Below are 19115 nucleotides of genomic sequence, written 5' to 3'. Positions count from 1 at the left end.
TTCGTTGCAGCGTAACAGCCCCCTCCAGCAGTGTCTGGTTTCAGTGTCCACACAGTGTCTAAAAATGTGGGGGACAACCCCCTGCACTTATACTCATTCTGCTCTGCTTCCTCAAAGGTGGGGAGGGTGGGTGCAACCAGCTCTAACCAGCTTCAGTAATGTCCCCTTCTCCTCCAACATTGGCTTCAAACATCAGTAGGGGGTAAACAAGCCCTTTGTGTGAGGCCAGGTAACAGCCTTTACACCTGTCCTCTCCCAGCCCAGGAAGACCATTCAATATAAAGATGTACTCCTGTTACACTTCCTCCACCCTCCCTGTGTACTGGCTGCCTGAAAAGAATGCACATAGCCCAGCTGTCACTGTACCCCTGACGTTGTTTGGAGTAAAACTGCAAAAGCACCAATGTTATAAGAACCGAGTAATGCCCACTTTCTAAAAGTGACATTTCTACAATGGTAATAAAAAAATCCACCTACACCAGTAAGCAGTATTTCTCACTACCATTCCTACCATATCAAACATACCTATGCCACCCATCATAGATCAGATAAAAACTTGTCAGTGGATTTCTAATGCAATCCTATGAGAGGAGCAGCGCTCACAGTAGCGCGAAACCAAATAGGCTGTTTGTCACTACTAGGACAGGCCACACAACAAGGCACATGTCCTACCTCTTAACCTACACTGCACCCTGCCCATAGGGATAACTAGGGCCTACCTTAGGGGTGACTTATATGTACTAAAAGGGAAGTTCCAGGTCTGCAAAGTAAATTTAGATGCCAGGTCCTTGTGGCAATAAACTGCACATGCAGGCCCTGCAGTGACAGGCCTGAGACAGGTTGGAAAGGCTACTTCTGTAGGTAGCGCAAGCTGCTCTGCAGGCTTACTAGTAGCATGTAATTTACATGTCCAGGGTATAAGGGAAACCACTGAACAAGACACTTGCAGGTAAATTAAATAAGCCAATCAGGTGTAAGTCAGTCACATCAAATTTAGAAGGGGGAGCACCTACACGTTAGCAGTGATCAGCAGTGATAAAGTGCTCAGAGCCCTAGAGCCAACAAAAAAAGGTCAGAAAAAATAGGAGGAGGAAATCAAAAAGTTTGGGGATGGCACTGCAAAAAGTGTCTGGTCCAATAGGAGGAGTTTCAAAGTGCTTCTTCCGACTCTTTGCCAAAAAGTCTCTTATCAGGAAAAAAAAGCATTTGCAAAAGAGTTCTTTTTGAGCTGCATCTACTTTCCATCCTTTTAGTGCTACAATTGTACCTACCAAAGCCATAGCAGAAGCCATTGAATGATCAAAAACCACAACTGACAAGAACCAAGCCTTCATATCTATGCACCTTAATAAATGTGAGAACCTCCCCCACCTGCCCCGCCCCAAATGTTGACAAAGCATGATAGTTATTAACCAGGGACTGGGAGACATAAACCGTGTAATCTCTTGAAAGCCCTTGTTGTACTGGCAATGATAGCCCTTGACCATCTCCTGAATTTCTTCTCAGAAACTCGTTACTCCTTGGCAGTATCTCTCTCCAGAGGAACAGGGAGAAGTATGATGTAAATGTTTTCCCATCTTGCTACCCAAAAGGATACACATTGAATAAAAAGAAGGAGGGGGAAAGAAATATGCACCCTGGGTCCTAAAATACAAGCAAACCAAATAGATGCCAAAGAGGAAACAAGAAAATCTATATATATCCTTCCATATCTTTCTCCCACTCTTGTATCTATTTATTCCTTTTTATGTTGATGTAGAAAAAGCCATCAAACCATAAACTTTTTCCTTAATGGTGAAAAATTATGACACACAAAAAGTAACTACATCTGAGGAATATGGAAAAGGAAATATAGCTTAACCGCTTGATCAATAGATCCAGATCCCTGTGGCCCGGCTCCACCAGGAACAAGAACACAGCTGTCTCTATAAAGTAGGTTTTGTCGTGAAGGGCCTGTGCACCCTCACTTAAGAAAAGGTAGAAAACCTTGAAAGGAGCCCTAGCACCCTTCCAGCAGCCCTAAAGAATGACGAAAGGCACATAAACGAAACGGGAAGAATTAGCAGGAGGTAGAGGGTTTATAGGACAGCCGTCCCTTGCTATCACTAAAAATAGAGAACAGCTGCAGAAAATGGTGGTCGATAGTGTAAATGGATGCTTTTACTCTAGAAAGGGAAGGGACGTGGAAGGAAATGAGAAGGTAATGTTGAGCCAACTAAGCTGAATCTCAGAAAGAAAATACAATTGCAAATAACTGCTCCGTTGGAGCTCTCATGCTTACTTTATTTGGTGAATATGGGTCAGTATCGTTGAAGTGTCTGAACTATACATTCTTTAATACGGAAAGCCAATAAAAATAAAATTTTAAAAATATATACATTATTTAAATGGATGTACAGACTGAGATGAAACAAATGGAAGGGGGCACTTGCCCATCATGGGGGGCCCAAATATGCCGATGTCAGCAGAGAAGAGGGGGTGGGGGAAGGAGCGCCTTCAGTGGATTGGCCGAGGGGGAATCATTAAGGTGCTTCTGGGTCATGCGTCTTGATGACGCTCTGGGGCATTTTTCCCTTTATGGCGGGGGGGGGTGGTAAGCGGGTCTTCTCTAACGCCGCTCACCGCCCGAGGACTTCAGTGTACTCCAAGGAAAGAGAACTTTTGTCCTTTTTCTCCGCCCTCTCTTTCTCTTTGTTTTATGCAGAGCGGTTGTCAAAGGAGCAGCGAGGGACCATCGTGAGACACTCCTTTTGCACACTCTGCAACAAGCACGAGCAGCCCAGAGCGCACCTCACTGGGAGCCGGACGAGTTAGAATTTAGCTCACCTGACCCGAGTGATATCTCTGTGGCGGCTCCGGTGGGGGCCCTGGTGCTGCAGGTGAGGCCACACAGGGAGAGGAGGCTTGTTGGGGGTTTCCTTCACTATTTTTAATAAGCCAATTTTGGTTTACAATCTGGGAGGGCTAGTTGGAGATAGACTTTGGTGATTGTTTGTTTGATTTTATGTTTTTGTCCTTGGTAATACAGTTGTTCCTTACACCATGGCAGCTAGTGAAGGTAGTGGGGAAAAGCATTCACGCACAGAAGAATTGCTTGAAGCATTAATTCTTCGCATGGACCCTATGGACTAGGCCATAGCGTCATTGAGGTCTCAGCCTGCCGTCTCCACTGAATGGCCAATAAGGCTTAAATGGTCAGGTGTGCCTCCCAAGACGGCATGTCCACCTGTGACAAAAAAGGCTCAGGGACAAAAGAGAAGCAGAGGGGCCAGGCCTGAATTGACAGATCTGGGACAGTCATTCCCAATAGGAGTTGGTTTAATACCAGATTCAGCTCTGCCCTTGACCCACAAGCACAACCAGTGGGACCCGTGGTAGTGGAACCTCTCGCCCGCTAGTTCAATGCAGAATATGGTTGGGGCCAGCCAGGCCCCTATTCAGACAGCACCTGGGAGTGGGATGGTGCCAACTGCGAGTGGTTTACCGGTAGTGCCCACAGTGGCAGCCAATGGCGGGGAGTTGGGCAGCAGGATGTGGTTTGGCATTTGGCATCCATACTACTGTGGTTGTCAGAGGTGGGAATGCTGTCCCCATCCTTGGTTAGTGGCCCCCTGGCTGGTGTAGGGGGGTGGAAGACGTTATGGAGAAGGCATGGCGCTTGGTTTCCTCATCTTAATACCTCAGAAGACGGCCAAGGGTCTCAAGGGGGAGCATTAGGGGGGTGAGCAGCATTGTGTAAAAGAGACAGCGTTGACCTGTGTGGCCGTGAGTCAGGCGGCACCAATACCAGCTGTAGCTGCCCCAAGGCGACAGCGGACAGCGGAGGCGAGCACTTCTGTGACATCCTCGTCTATTCAGACAACGGCAAATTCAGGTACACGTCACTTGTCCTGCAAACCTCCACCCCCCCTTGGAACTTGGTGATATCCATTCTGAGCATGAGCATCTGGGGTTGCATGTGCCGATAGAGGTTAAGAATTTTTTTTTGAAAGGTGCTTACATTGACATTTTTGATCTGTTGGTTGACCGATCAGAGAAGGATGAGGTTAAGCATTGTAAGGAGTGTGCACACTCAAGGGAATGTGGCCATTGGCCCTACAAGAGGAAGGTAGAAGAGTCATTGAGCAATTGGGTGAGGGCCTTCTCACATTTTCAGGCCATCATTGCTGAGCGCTGCAATGACCAGGGAGCTCAGCTAGCCTGAATAGGATTGTCGTTGCTCATGATGAGTACTGGGGTACTGGTTGGAAAGATTATGATAAGGAGTTTTAAAGGATCAAGGCCAAAAAACCTAGTTTGGGATGGACCTGATTGACATAATCGTGTGGTTGCAGCACACAAACCTGCCACAAGGGAATGGGGTGCAGCCTTCTTGGCCAAGTTCAGGGTCTGCCTCAAATTCATCTGGCGGGAGTAGTGCAAGGAAAGGGGCTTGCTGGGATTTCAACAGACATGCGTGCACCTGTCCTGCAGGGACCTGCCAGCTTAAACATTGCTGCTCCTTCTATGGTCAGGCCTCCCACCCTGCGCTTAAGTGTTTTAAAAGATTGCAAAATAAGGGGAACAAGAAGCAAGAATAAGGTTTTGGGAGGAGCCGTCATTTGTGATGAAGTCTGCAACAAGTGCCACTCTCCAGATTCTGTTGGATTTGTAATGCGTTACTCAGTTTGCACCAAGGCCCGCTTTCCTTCTCAATTATTGGCTAAGGCACACTCTCCAGTTCAGTTATTGGCTATGGTCCCATGGCTTAATTTATACCCCAACCAGGCGGCTGCGCGGGTTTTTGTATGAGGGATTTAGGTATGGTTTCAGAATACCAGCGCAAGGCTACACAGGATTCCCACACTGTACGAACCAGCTTTCCCTGAGGGCCAACCCAGAGGCGCAAGAACAAAGATTCTCAAGGAAGCAAGCCATGGGCATGTAGCAGGTCGATTTCCTATTGCCCCAATGCAGGATTTAATTTGTTCCCCTTTGGGGTTTGTCCCTAAGAAGCAACCAGGAGAGTACAGATTGAACCACAACCTTTTGGCACCCAAAAGTCAATCCGTGAATGATGCGATAGATGGGGCTCTCTGTTCAGTCAAGTATGCTTCTTTGGATCAGGCAATTCAGATGCTGTCGGAGCTGGGGCGCAGGACACTGATGGCTAAATCACACATAGAATCTGCCTTTAGATTGCTACCAGTCCACCTCAATGATTTTCGCCTATTGGGTTTCCAGTTTGAGGGGAAGTACTACTTTGACAGGTGCATGCCTGTAGGTTGTGCGGTGTCGAGTTCCCATTTTGGGAAATTTAGCACCTTCCTGGAGACTCATAGCAAAGCACCAGTCGGTACTGCATTACTTAGATGACTTTCTCTTTCTGGGTGGGATCAGTGTGCGGATGCATTGGGCGCCTTTAAGAGTCTGATGGGCGAGATGGAGGTCCCACAGATGCAGGACAAAACTGGTGATCCCTGCACCACAGTGGAAGTTTTAGGAATTGAACTGGATTCTGTTGCAGGGGTGTTCAGGATGCCGAGAGACAAAATAATTGCCGTCTCCCAAGCACTTCAAGCCTGCGTTAGAGAGAAGAAAGTTACTTTCCACCAATTGCAGTGCCTGGTAGGGCAGCTAATTTTTGCCCTGCGTATCATTCCCATGGGTCAGTCACCCTTTTTCCCAGTCCATTGCTCAAGCCATGTTGGGCCTGAAGGTCAAACACCATCACACTAGGCTATCAAGCGAAGTTAGGCAGGACACGAGAATTTGGGAATCTTTCCTACGCGATTTCAGTGGGACAGTGGTATGGCCGAGCCCACCTAGGTCTAGTGAGGAGCTTATCCTTTTTTGCAGATGCAGCAGGCAGTTAAGGTTTCGGTGCCATATTTGGTTGTTGTGGTGTGTGCAGAGGTGGCCGTCAGACTGGGTGGAATCTGGACTTGTGACTAACATTGGTTTGCTTGAGTTATTCCCTTTTGTGGTGTCATTATCAAATTGGCCTGATAGATTCCGCAATCGGTCGATAATTGTTTAGTCTGACAATATGTTGGTGGTTGAGTGCATAAATCAACAGGCTGCCAGGTGTAAAATGATCTTGAGAGTCTTAAAGATGATTGTTTTACTGTGTCTCAAATTGAACGTGAATTTTAGAGCAAAACATGTGCCCGAGGTTTTAAACAATGTTGCTGATGCCCTCTCCCATTTTAAGATGCAGGTGTTCAGGTCCCGCCATCCACAAGTGGAAGAACACGCAACAGCCTTCTCAGAGCATCTTTGGCAGATTGGTGCCCAAAACTATCAGGCCTCTTGACAGCCAGGCTTAGCACCTAAGATAAAAAAGGCTTATGAGAGAGCCGTGGTGGCATATGTGAATTTCTTGGGACATGGGGAGGGCCTTTTTGGGAGGACTATTCATCAGTTTTGGCTTTCCTGGAGAATTGGAGATCAGTTGCATGTGCTAGGTGCCACACTGCTGCCATTTACTTTTTTCCCCAGTGGCAAGGGGTGCCGGATGGAACCTAATCTTTTCTGGTAAGGAAGGCCATTAAGGGCTTGCAGAGGCTACAGAGAGTCAAGTTTGACGCTAGGCGACCCATTGACATAGGGAGGATGGGTGCTCTCTTGAGAATCCTTGATCGGGTCTTTACATCCCAGTGGGAAATTGCTTTTTTCAAGGCAGCGTTCACGTTAGCCTTATATGGGTCCTTCAGATTGGGTGAATTGATGTCCAGCAACAACAAGGATATGACAGGTGGATTGCAGATGGAGGACCTCCACTGCCTACCGGGGTCTGGGTCATTGGTGATCAATATCCCTCATTCCAAAATGGACCAGGATGGAAAAGGCGACCATGTACTGCTGTGTAGGGCCCCTGGCAATGTGTGCTGTCCGGTTTCTAATTTAGATGGCTTCTTGGCCTTGCACTCTAATGGGTTGCGTGGTACTGTCTTAATGCATGCTGATGACTCACCACAAACTAGGTACCAGTTTACACAGAAAATCAAGTGCGGTCTGGGCGCAGCAGGCTTTGATGCTTCCAAATTTGGGATGCACTCATTCAGAAACGGTGCGGCAAGAGTGGCAATTCCAATGGGTTTGTCGGTGTGGCAGTTTTTAAAATTAGCAGATGGGCCTCTGACTGCTACAAAAGGTATGTGAGATTGCACATGCTATAAACATTGGTTGTTTACACCCTCCTTCTGTCATGTTTTTGTCCTCTAGAGGTCCAGAGGTTGCAGGTTTACGCATGAGCACCAAGGTTCGTTCGGGTTTGGGTCATCAGCCACTCATATGTTCAACGCACTGCTGAGTGGTATGTGAAGAGTGGCGTTGTGTCACACACAGCACAAGCGGGATTCCGTTTGGCTTTTCTGGGGAGAGGAGGGTTGTGCCTCACACAGCTGAGATTGGTTTTGGACTCGATGATTCCATGACCGTCCCTTCAACCAGACATAATCATAACACATCTTGGGGGGAAATTACTTGGTCCACCTGGGTCGACATGAGCGACTGCCTCGGCGATGCCAGATCATAAGTTTATTCAAACCACGGAAGGACTTCAAAGAATGCAAATTTTAAGCCTTTTGTGCACATAAAAAATCTATGACAGAAACGTCAGATGTGTTTGAGTACATTGCTGCAGAACCAAGGGAATGCATGTTATGTGCCATGACTCCCCTACTGGTATTGTTATTAGCTTTCTCTTACGCTTAGGAAATTATGACTCTGTTGTAGACCTTCCATGTATCCCCCCCTTCCTTCCTGCTGGTCTGTTGTATGGTGCCGTGAACCTGGATATCTTTCTGGTAATTATTAGTGCATTATAAATAAATAAAATATAAATCGATGTTTTCCGGCTACAGCATTCTCTGGGTAGGCCTGGTTATCCTAGTGCCGCAGTTTGGAGACCTTTGACCTTTTTTGCATTTATGGAAAAATGTTTAACATATCCCTGTTTTCTGTATCAGATAAAAGTCTCTAACAGAGGCGAAGTTGCACATCCATTTTTATATTTTTTTTCTTAAGGTCACTATAGTTCTGCTGAAACATTTTTACTCTCGTGTTTATGCCTGTTGGAGGGCAGGTCATTGAATACAGTGCTGTCTCATAACATATTTTGTCTCTGGAGTTGATAGTTACCGCACTACCTGTGAGAGACATGAAAAATGATGCCTCAACACCGGGCGTTGTTACTGAAGTAATATGATGATTTGTGCCCATTAGTAAAGAATAAAAATTCCAGTATTAGTTTATACGTGTGTTCTTTTTGAATAGCACCACAAAACCTGGAAAAGCAGATCCAAAGATTGCTAAGTGCACTTGTCAGTAAATAATTCTGTAAAAAATATATCGTGAAGCAGTAGCTAGGAGGATAGAGTCAAGTACATCTTTTAGGCAAGGATTCTTCGTTCTCTGAAACTGTCCCTTTTTATTTATTGTTTTTTTTTGCTTAATCAATTCCTAGCTGACCAGTTCTTGCAGTTGGTTGACACAAGGTATATTATATTTGTTCCAGAATCATGTCCTCGACCTCTTTACCTGCCAGACTGTTCCATTATACACCTCTGTTTTGTGATGGTGTTTACACTTATGCCTTCCAGTCCACCAGTTTTGCCAAGCACCTTCCCTAGTGAGGTGTTCTGAAAGTCGTGTACTGTGCTCCGAGCCGCTGTTGTTTTTTTTATTCATACACATTCCGTTTATTTATTAAGGTGAGAGAGGTGTTAGCTGATTATGACCCAAACTTTTTGCCAATGAGTCTGGATGAAGCTTATTTGGATCTAACTGAGCATCTGAAAGAAAGAAAGAACTGGCCTGAAGAAAAAAGAACACACTTCTTGAGGACAGACACAGCAGAGAGCAGTACGTATGTTAACTCTGATTATTATGTCAAGCCTAATTGAAAAATAACATTGCAGTTCGACTTAAAATTCTGTTCTGAAATGTATTTTTCACATACATTTATTGGTGTAAGTTTTACTTTCTGGGATCCTAATTGATAGTCATAAACATTAGAATAACTCCCTACTGCGTTCGGGGTTCTCAGAACACTTCTTCATCAATATGGGCCTGACGTATACGTACCTCACCGTGATGAACTGCTGCACCTTTTTTTTTTTAGCTATTCGCCATTTCATAGTGGAGATGTACACCTATATCTGTAGACCTACATCCTTACAATGAGGTAGTGGAGGCTCCTAGATCTATTTACAATTCTAAAATTACTATAGGTAACTCTACAGCTGTATTTTACGCTCCATCGAGCTGGCAAAAAAGTCCACCATAGACAGATACAGAAGTTTCCGTCAGAGATGGAAATCACCCTAGGGGAAAGTATAGGGATTTTTATTAAAGAGTGTGTGTGTGTGTGTGTGTGTGTGTGTGTGTGTGTGTGTGTATATATGGATATATATATATATATATATGATTGAGCTAAATTGAATGTATTAAAATATTAACCTAAAAAAATCAATAATTATATTTTTTTTTTTACAAAAAATAGATATAATATTTATATATTATTTTGTTCTCACTTATATGATTGCCTCATGTTATGTGAACTCATGTTAAATCAGTGGTCTTCAAACATTTTAATGCTACGCCCCCTTCCACTGTAAAGAAACCCATTGGGGCCCCCCTTGACCTTTTAACAATTACCCTATTAAATTGGCACTGTTTATATATGTTAGACTTATCTAAGCATTGCATTTAAGTTCTGTAACCTAGTTTAAACATGCAATCAAATGTATGATTGCCAAACAGGGCTTGATTACGAACTAGGCGGATGGGATACTCTGTCACAAACGTGATGGCTATCCTGTCGGCCATATTACAAGTTCCATATTATCCTATGGAATTTATAAAACAGTGGAGTATCCCATCCGCCAAGATCGTAATCATGCCCATAATATTCTGGTTAGCTAGGCCTTTCCAATGTGTAAAAGCATACACAGTGTGAGCCTCCGAAATGGAGGCGGGGAGGTTTGAAGGCTATTTGGAGTCCCTTCTCCTTTTTACAGATACTCCTTGCCAGATATAAATGACAAGACGTTAGTGATGGCCCATCGGAGGTTGAAAGCTGCTTATTGTTTTGCAAAAAACTTGGTATTAGTTTTTTTGCATTGCGCACTGGTATCAGCTTGATGCTTCTTTTGCCCAGAGCCTGGTGCTCCTCTGGCTTCAGTTAAAGCCCCCCCCGTTTTAAATGGTGAACTAATTTAATTAATCCTTCCGACGGAGTATTAATTTAATTCCCTTCCTCTATTGATTTTCTTATGTGAGTGTGTTGCCATGCCAATGGTTGCCAATATATTGTGCTTTACTTACTCCATCTCTGGACTGGAATATGTGAACACCTTTTATTGATATGTTGACACCTTTTGGATTGTAGTAATTTTATAAATGTATTTTGTGAACTGCAACGGTCTTTCTGTTTCGTGGCTGTGTATTTTGTGTTAGTGTGCCCATCCTCAACCCCTATCTAAATTTCCCCAAAGCCCTGCCATTTAGTATTAAGTATTCCCTATTTTCCAGGCCCTCTCCGTTATCCCTCCTACATTTTCTCCAAAAATGTATCCCTATTTGTGTGTAGATTTCTGCACACACGACGGAGTCCTCCACACAGAAAAGACAGGCGAGTTGGAGGTGTAAGGATTTCTACTTACCTTGGTCGGGCGTGGTGGCTCCAGCTTCCTGCGGGTCTCCATCCGCTTTTCCAGCGGCCTTCTCGGGCACCATCTTGTCTTTTTCCTGTGAGTGTTGGGTCGAGCTGGCCTGTTCAACGAATCCTGGGGCAAGTCATTTCAGCATGCTGGCATTTTGGCCCCACTGCATGCAGGGGAAATTTTAGGAACCAAAGCATTTTGGAAACGTCATAAAACGTAAAACATATATGTTTGTACATATTCATTTTCTCCAGATTTTTCCTTACTGCTGTTAGTTATTTTCTGGAGCAGTCTAGGCACCCAGTTTAATGCAGGTGTCTGGGTTTGTTTCTGGAAATAGTAGACTGTTACTACACACCAAGAAGACCTTGCTCCTGTCACTAAGACTACCTGCTCTTGACAGGAGGTCTGCGGGTGTTTGTTTATTAATTGTTTATTAATTATATTGTGTAGTACCCGAGTTGGCCTACTGTAGTACTACTTCGCAAACCGTAAAGTGCAATTTGTGAATCAGGCCATAAATGTCTTACATATGTCCATCAGTTAATTGAATGGGTGAAGAATTTAAAACGTCCACATATTGCTGAGCACTTCGTGAAAGCCTTTCATAGGTAAAATGTTTATTACTCTTTTTCTCAAAACTGCAGTGCAGCCCCTTTAATAGAACCTGCTATCTAATAAGCAATGGGGAAAAGCACAGCATAATAGCTTTACATTGTAACAGTTGAAAAAGGCACCCTGTGCACATAAGCCACCTGGAGCTTACATTATGCTTTGTACTATTATTTGCCTCACAGAGTCATTTTTTTCCGGCCAGAATGTGACTGGGATCCTATGAACACACACTGGATGTCTGCACGCCTTTTTCTCAGAATATCATCTGTCAGACATTTTTTTGGGGAACCAAATTTTTATTATTTTCATTAAGTTTGAAAACAGTGCACATACAAGTAAGTTCCGACAGCGTCAATACTTTAGTTACAGGACATAGGACACAATCCATTGCTGGACAACCACTGTTTAGTATTACATTACAATAAAACATGATAGGCCCACCGTTTCCCCCATATTTTGTAATGTTTTCCTGGGGACCCTCGAGCCTCATAGATAGTTTTTTCTTGATGCGCACACCAATCCACCCTGCCCTTCATCCCGCCAACAAAGGAGCCCCGTGAAGCTTCCATCTGTGAGCAATATCTCTCTTGGCAACAAGGTACCTACAAATATCTGGTCAGCCTGTGGGCTCCCTAATTCCTCCAAAAGCCCCAGTAATGCAGCCTTGGGGCTTAAATCTATAGGATGTGTCAGGATCCCCTCCATTTCCTTGTCACCCGCCTCTCAAAAGGGTCGTAGTCTGGGACAGTTACAAGTCATATGGAGGAAGTCTCCCCCCGGGATACCGCACCTGGCACATGCAGGCCCCGCTTCGCCCGATATCCTCAACATTATTGCAGGGGTCAAATAAGATGCGTGGAGGCAGTTGAACTGCACCATTCACAGCCTAGCCGATTTTGCGCAGATGGTCAAACCCATCCGGGGCATTCGTGAACAGAGATTTGTAAATTTGGGACACTGCTTTCTTCCCCAGGCTCCCAGTTAACAATTTGGCCTTGAGCGGGCTACAGTTGGGGAGCTGAGTGTGCACTGAAACGTGGGCACCCAAGTCATGGCACAGCTGCAGGTATCGGAAGAACTGCGTCTGTTGCAGCCCATATTGTTCACTTATGTCCTGGAATGACATAAGATTATCCCCTATACATATAATCACCTAAATAAGTAACTCCTATTAAGTCCCATTGCTGAAAGCCCTTTAGTGTGGTGAGTTGATGCAGCCAGTCTCCGTGCCACAGTGGGGTCATTCGGGTAAGACGCCAGTCCCATTTTATGAGTTTTAGGGCTGCCCTCCAACAATTCACTGCCACCCTGTTGCAAGACGCAGTCTGGACAGGAATCCCGCTGCCTTAAAGCATACCCAATGGGCCTTCAAAGCCCACCTCCTGGATCTCAAGTCGATACGTCGGGTCATCCCAACCTCCTGCAAACCAATCATTTATGGACACCACCTGGGCGGCTAAATAGTAAATATATAGATCTTGGACTCCCATGTCCCCCTCATATGGGGACTTACGCACAGTATTAAAAGCCACCCTGTGCCGCCCTCCATTCCAAACTATATTGGTAAGTTTTGATGTGAGACTGCAGAACCACGCCCTTGGTATTTGGTATCTGTTCACGATGGCGTACAGATATAGAGGGAGCCACATCATTTTGAAGAGGGCAGTGCGTCCAAAGGGACTAAGGGGGAGATCCCTCCAATGCTGCAGGTCCCTCTCCAGACGTGCTGGCACCCACGCTAAGTCAGGCAGAAGAGGAATGTGGACTCCCAAGTATTTAAATACGTTTCTCCGCACTGGGACCTGGGGACACCACAGTCGACCCTCCGCAACCCCCCTGACCTCCACCAAGGCAGACTTTCGCACGTTGACCAGGAGCCCAGACACCTCCCCAAATCGTTCCAGCAGTTCCACGCATCTTGGTCCCGATGCTGGTGGATCACTGAGAAACACCAGCATGTTGTCCGCATATAGCGCCACTCTGTCCTCAGCTGGATTGGAAATGACTGGGAAAGCACCAATTTACCCGAACCTGAGCCGTAGGGTGTTGATACAGGAGACGGATCATCCGGTGGAACAATGGTCCCAACCACATACGTGCCAAGATTACCTCCATGTATTCCCACAAGACCGTGTCATATGCCTTACAAAAATCTATGAGAAGGGCCAGTGGGCTACTGGCGCAGGAGGCGTGAGATAGGGCCACCTGAACACGCCAGATACAATGACGCATGCTCCTGCCAGACATAAAGCCACATTGATCCAGATGAATAAGGTGGGTCAGAGTATGCGGCCGACGTAGAGCCAGAACCTTAGCATATATCTTTATGTCAGCGTTGATAAGGAAGATTTGCCGATATGGCACACACTGGTCTGGAGCCTGCCCCTCCTTGGGTAGGACCACAATAGTAGCCCAGTCAAGTTCAGGGGGAAAAGCCCCCCCGTCAACAGGGCTGCATCATAAAGATTCAGGAAATGAGATACCAACAACGAGCAGAACTTTTTTTAGTACTCAATTGGATATCCGTCAGGCCCGGTGGTTCTACCCCTATTAAGCTCCAAAATGGCGTCACCCACCTCTTCCTCTGTTAACGGCTGGTTCAGGTCCTGGGTAAGAGTATATGGGACAGTTGGTACTGAGAGGTCCCAGATCAGAGAACCCTCCTCCACTAGGCTCGGGGGGGATCCTTATCATACAGTTCTTGCTAATAGGCTGCGAAGGCTAGGGCAATCGCGTCCAACTCCACTTGAGGGTTCCCTTCTCTATCTCCTATGGCAGGCACTACTCTGGCTACTGCCCCATGCGTCGCCAACCAATAGAGCATTTTACCTGGCTTATCGCCCATCTCGTACACTCTCCTAGTCGATGCCTGCCAACATTGTTTGGCCTCCTGAAGAGATATTTGGCTTAGTTCTGACTGCACCAGGACCACTTGGTGCATCGGAGTGTCTAGCACGCCCTCCAACTTCAATATCTTAGCCTCAGGTTGTTCACAGTGCTCCCGCTGGCGTCGCTCCTGCTCACAAATGTAGCTTTTGATAATACCCCTCATTGTTGGCTTGCAGGCCGCCCACACTGTCGTCCCAGAGGCCACCAAGCCCAAACTGCGTTGAAAGAAAGCCTCAAGTTCCCCCTCTACGAAACTGGCACACTCCTGGGACATCAGGTGCCAAGCATTGAGCCTCCAGATCGGTCGATGTGTCTGAGACCCAACACCCTACTCGCCGAACAGTGGGGCATGGTCGGATATACCCCTAGGAAGGATCCGAACAGACCTCAGATTCATTACGTCTGTTGCTGGAGCCCATATAAGGTCAATTCCGGTCTCGGTGTGGTGGGCGGCAGACCAATGGGTGTTGACACGCCCACGTGGGTGCCACACCAACCAGACATCGCAAAGTCCCCATGAGTCCGTCCAGCTCTTAAGGCTCGCAGATTGGGTACATCGGACAGAGTTGGGCTTTGCAGAAACATCCCAGAGAGGGTCTGGCACAACATTAAAGTCACCCCCTACCAGTGTGAAGCCGGCTGGAAGCGACTCCAATAGAGACAAAATTGCTGCACAAGCAACCTGCAACAGATGTGGAGGAATATAGCAGGCAACCAAATTATATTGCTTAGCCTCCATCTGACCCTCTTTCCCAATATACCTCCCCAATGGGTCCTTGTGAACCTTAGTAATGGTCAGCTGTATCGACCTATGGAGCAGTAGGGCCATTCCACGGGACCCCTGCATAAACCTGAGTGGTAGACCCTATCATATCTGAAGCACCCCAAGAAGGAGCAATAAGTTTCCAGTAGGTGCGTCTCCTGTAGTAGGACAACACCCGAGACATGTCTTTTGATATATCTGAGTACCGCGGTCCACTTAATGGGGTCCAGGAGCCCATTAACATTCCATGAAATGACCGAAATCATCTTATGCACAAGAATATAGAGATCTGGCCTATAGGGCATCCCAACGGGCAAGGGACAGTACGTGGGGGTGGCGGACTGCGCAGCCATAAGCCATCACTCCATCACCCAGTCTATGTCCATGTCTGAAGGCATAATTGTGTGGAACAGTTGTGGTGCACAAATCCTGCTTGTAAACTTGAAAACAGCATGCAATAAGAATTATTGTAACAACAGTACCCGTCCCCCCAACTCCCTCCACCCACACTTCCACCGTAGAAACATCTGTCGCCCCCTCAAACATCCTAACCTAAAGTAATCGTGGAGGTGTTAGGCGATGTACAGCTGGATACCCCCCTCCGCTCATGTGCGAATAATCCGCCTGACAGCTTTAATACAATGGTTTTAATCATGTAATGAGAGGCATTACCCTGCACTTGTAGCCCCACCCCTGAACATGAACACACTCTTATCCCCCGCCCTCCCACCGTGGGGAGGAATTAAGACCACAGTACCTCAGTCCAAATGTATTTCAGTACTGGTTACAATGGCATTCACAGTTCCGTAGCTCGAGGCGTGACATACTTCCAGTCAAGGAGGATACCCACTGGAGTTGAAAATGGCCATAGTGTCAGACAGGGATGAGTCACGGATCTCCGACCGCATTAGATCCAGTACTGGGCTCGCCTAGGCATCTCCTCCTCCACCACCCCTGGTGCGCCTCTGCTTGCACCTCCGCCGGTACGCGCAAGTCTCCACGCTAGGCCTCTGTGGCTGAGCATCAGCCCCGTTCATACGGTCTGCCACCAAATCACTTCTGGGGTGCAGCTCCCTCTGCACCGTTGCCCACTCCCATGCCTACTGCAGCATTTCGAAGAACAAGAAAGAAGCACAGTATATCACCTTCAGTTTAACTGGAAAGAGGAGCATATAGCGTATGTTCAATGCCCGTAGTTTTTGCTTAACTTCCTCATAGGATCACCTGCATTGTTGCACAGCACGAGTATATTCTGGCGAAATCAGGATTTTGGCATTAAAATAGCGTAATTCCCCTTGGGAGTGAACTTCCCGCAGAATAGTGTTGCGATCGCTGTAGTTCAGGAGTCGGACCACCAGCAGCCGGGGCGGAGCCCCCCATGGAGGCTGCCTGCGAGTGCCCGTTGCGCCCTTTCTACCATTAAGCAACTTGAGAGCTTGCCCTCAGGGACCCATGATCGAAACCAGGTCTTCATGAGGTCTTCCATTCTGCCTCCTGTTATTTCTCCTGGCAGCCCCACCAGGCGAAGATTGTTTCTCCGTGGCCGGTTTTCGACATCCTCAGCCCTCTCCTCCAGACCGGACACCTTTGAGGTGAGCTGGGCAATCCGTGTTTGAAGTGCAGACGCTACATCCACCATTGTAGAAATTCAGGTCTCAGTCACCCTCCCAGCCACTCGCCGCAGATCCTGGTTCACCAGGGAAAGGTCTTTGCAGACCCCGTCCACCTTTTGTCTCCACCGCTTTCCTGAAGTCCTGGATTGCCTTCAGAAGCATTGCCATGCCTGGGGGGGTGGGGAGCAGGGGTTACGTTAACCTCCCCCACCACCCCCAATTCCTGGCCGGTGCTAGAGTCCCTGTGCGCTGTGTACTGATCCATTTTAGCTGATGCCGCCTTAGTCTGGGGGGGCCTTATGGGGGAGGGGGTGTCCCGGCCCATTTCTGTGATCCTTCGCTCGCCCATCCCCTCTCAAAGAACAGTCTCTCTTAAGAGCAGGATCGGCCTCCCCCTCACATCCGTTCCCATTGTGTCTCCCTCAGATCGGAGGGCCCCAAAGCAGACGTGTCTCACCTTAAAGTTTGAAAAATGCAGGGGAAGCTTCAGTGGAGACACAAGCAGTGCGCCAGTTATCCCCAGGTTTGTGGGCCTGAGGCCCAGACCAACTCCAGTCCGGGCCGCTTGATGGCACCCCACGATCCAAGATGGTCCCTCCTCACCGCAGCCCCAATACTAGCAGCCAATCCAAAGCTCAGTCCAACCGCCCCAGTCGATCGGAGGGTAGCTCACATTCACTAGGGGGGCGGGAGGTGGGGGATAACCGCTTTCTCTGGCATGGCCAGGGAACAACTGCGTGTCTCCTGAAGAATGCTGGAGGGGGCAGCTCTCCAGGCCCCTCACAGTTTCCAGAGGCCCTCTGAGGCAGCACCCAACCAGGCCGTACCGCCGTATGGGCCCCTCACAGCCACCCCTCCTAGGTCCTTGCGGCAATGCGCAGCCTTCAAAACCTTGACTTCGCAGCAACGGGCCACCCGGAGAAGGGGAAACTCGGCGTCTGTCCCGGGATCCACATACTCCAAGTGCCCCCAGGTGTCTCCTGGGGGTGCGGATCCTCCTTTACCCTGCATCTCGAGTCCCAGCACAGGGCACACCAGGCTGCGGCTGCAAGCGCCAGACGCAGAAGCGCTCAATGGGGGTGGGGGAGGTTGAGAGGCCACAAGGGTAGCATCCAGTGGCAGCGGACCGGTGTCTCCAAGCGCCACCACTAGGCCGCAACGCCACCCCTTCACTCTTTGGTTAACGGGGCCTTCAGCTCGTAAAGTGGTCCTCAGGGCCCAGGACTCTTGCCGCTCCTGGCCCCTGCTCACCGCTGCACCTCACCACTGGTCTTCTGGCCCCCTCCATGCGTTGACTCCTCTGGCCTAGGCCTGCCAAGCTGGCCTCAGACTCGGCCCTCTGCGCCCCCTTCTGCGGCTGCTCCGGCCCACCACGGGACCCAGCGGACCCCTGTCAGTCACCCTGGGTCGCCCCTACCCTCACCTCCTGGTGAGGCCAATAAGCTGTCAGACAGGCTCGTTCAATACTGAGGCGGAGCAGGAGCTCCATCATTTTGCGACCACCATGATGGCTCACTTGGTCACACCCCCCATCTCTCAGAAATTACATTGTTTTTTGCATTCACTCAGTGTTATCCTCATGTCCAGCTGAAATCTAATGTTTTTTTCTTCTTGAGCTTATTTCCTGTTAGAATGCTTTCCATTTTGTTAAGCAACCCTCATATGGGAGGCAAGGCCCTGTGTCAAACCCACACCAAGTGTGTGTAGTTTGTCTGCCTCCTTCTCATTCGGTGAAGTAATGTGATTTTTGTTCAAAGAAGTCCAAAGGAACATTAAGGATAGAGATGGACTAAGGCTTACAAGCAAGCCGTAAAAACATGAGGGAGCAAGAGAAGAAAAACAAACAGAAAAGTCCTGCAGGGGCTACTCTAATTTTACTTAGTATGTGTCAAAGTCTCCACATGAACACCACAGACAGCAATCCAGAGAGAAGGGGCAAAAAAGCTGGGAGAAGACATAGCCACCATTGTTCTTATTGCAGATGAACCCAGTCGCCGTTGAAGACCATGGAATCTCTGTGAAAAGCATCCACCGGACATGCTCTCTGTCAAAGGGATTAGTATTAACAGCACAATATCACCAGCAAAATTCTCCCAAGTCATCAACGTCTAATGGCATCACGTTCGACGTTGAAGTATTCCAGGCACTTTCTGCACTCCTTCTCAGTGATACTGATGGCATCAAGGCCATTCTCAATATCTAATATTTGTAATACCCGTAGCATGCACTTCAATTTATATATAAACATGTAATGGGTAGTAAGGGTGAGAGTTTGCCGCACTCAAGGCGAATGTACATAAGAATTGTAAGTCTGGGAAACAGGACGTGGTGCAAGTGATCAGATGCCCTACTACCCTTGGGCAACAGTAATGTGTAGGGTTAATACACAAATAATAGCATACAAAAGAGATCACAGCACACAATGTACAATGGTCAAATATGAACGGGATTGAAACATTTTTGTCGTTATGTATTAGGTTGAATGAAACAATCAAACATATCGGTATTCAAGTCTTGTCTTCAGGGAAAAGTTCATTTATTCAAAGCGAAGTAACGTTCAGTAAGACAGAAAACATCTTTCCAAGA

General features: G+C 47.4%; 1 protein-coding gene across 1 annotated transcript in view; it reads left to right on the top strand.

Moving 5' to 3' along the window:
- POLK (DNA polymerase kappa) overlaps positions 1 to 19115 on the top strand; it is a 505299-nt gene that overhangs the window by 324548 nt on the left and 161636 nt on the right. Inside the window, exon 6 of the mRNA XM_069223734.1 lies at positions 8697 to 8847. Within this exon, the coding sequence (XP_069079835.1) occupies positions 8697 to 8847 (151 nt within the window). The remainder of the gene's footprint in view (positions 1 to 8696; positions 8848 to 19115) is intronic.

The sequence above is a fragment of the Pleurodeles waltl genome, chromosome 1_1 (assembly GCF_031143425.1).
Source record: "Pleurodeles waltl isolate 20211129_DDA chromosome 1_1, aPleWal1.hap1.20221129, whole genome shotgun sequence".
Classification (NCBI taxonomy): Eukaryota; Metazoa; Chordata; class Amphibia; order Caudata; family Salamandridae; genus Pleurodeles; species Pleurodeles waltl.
This window is presented reverse-complemented; position numbering and strand designations above follow the sequence as displayed.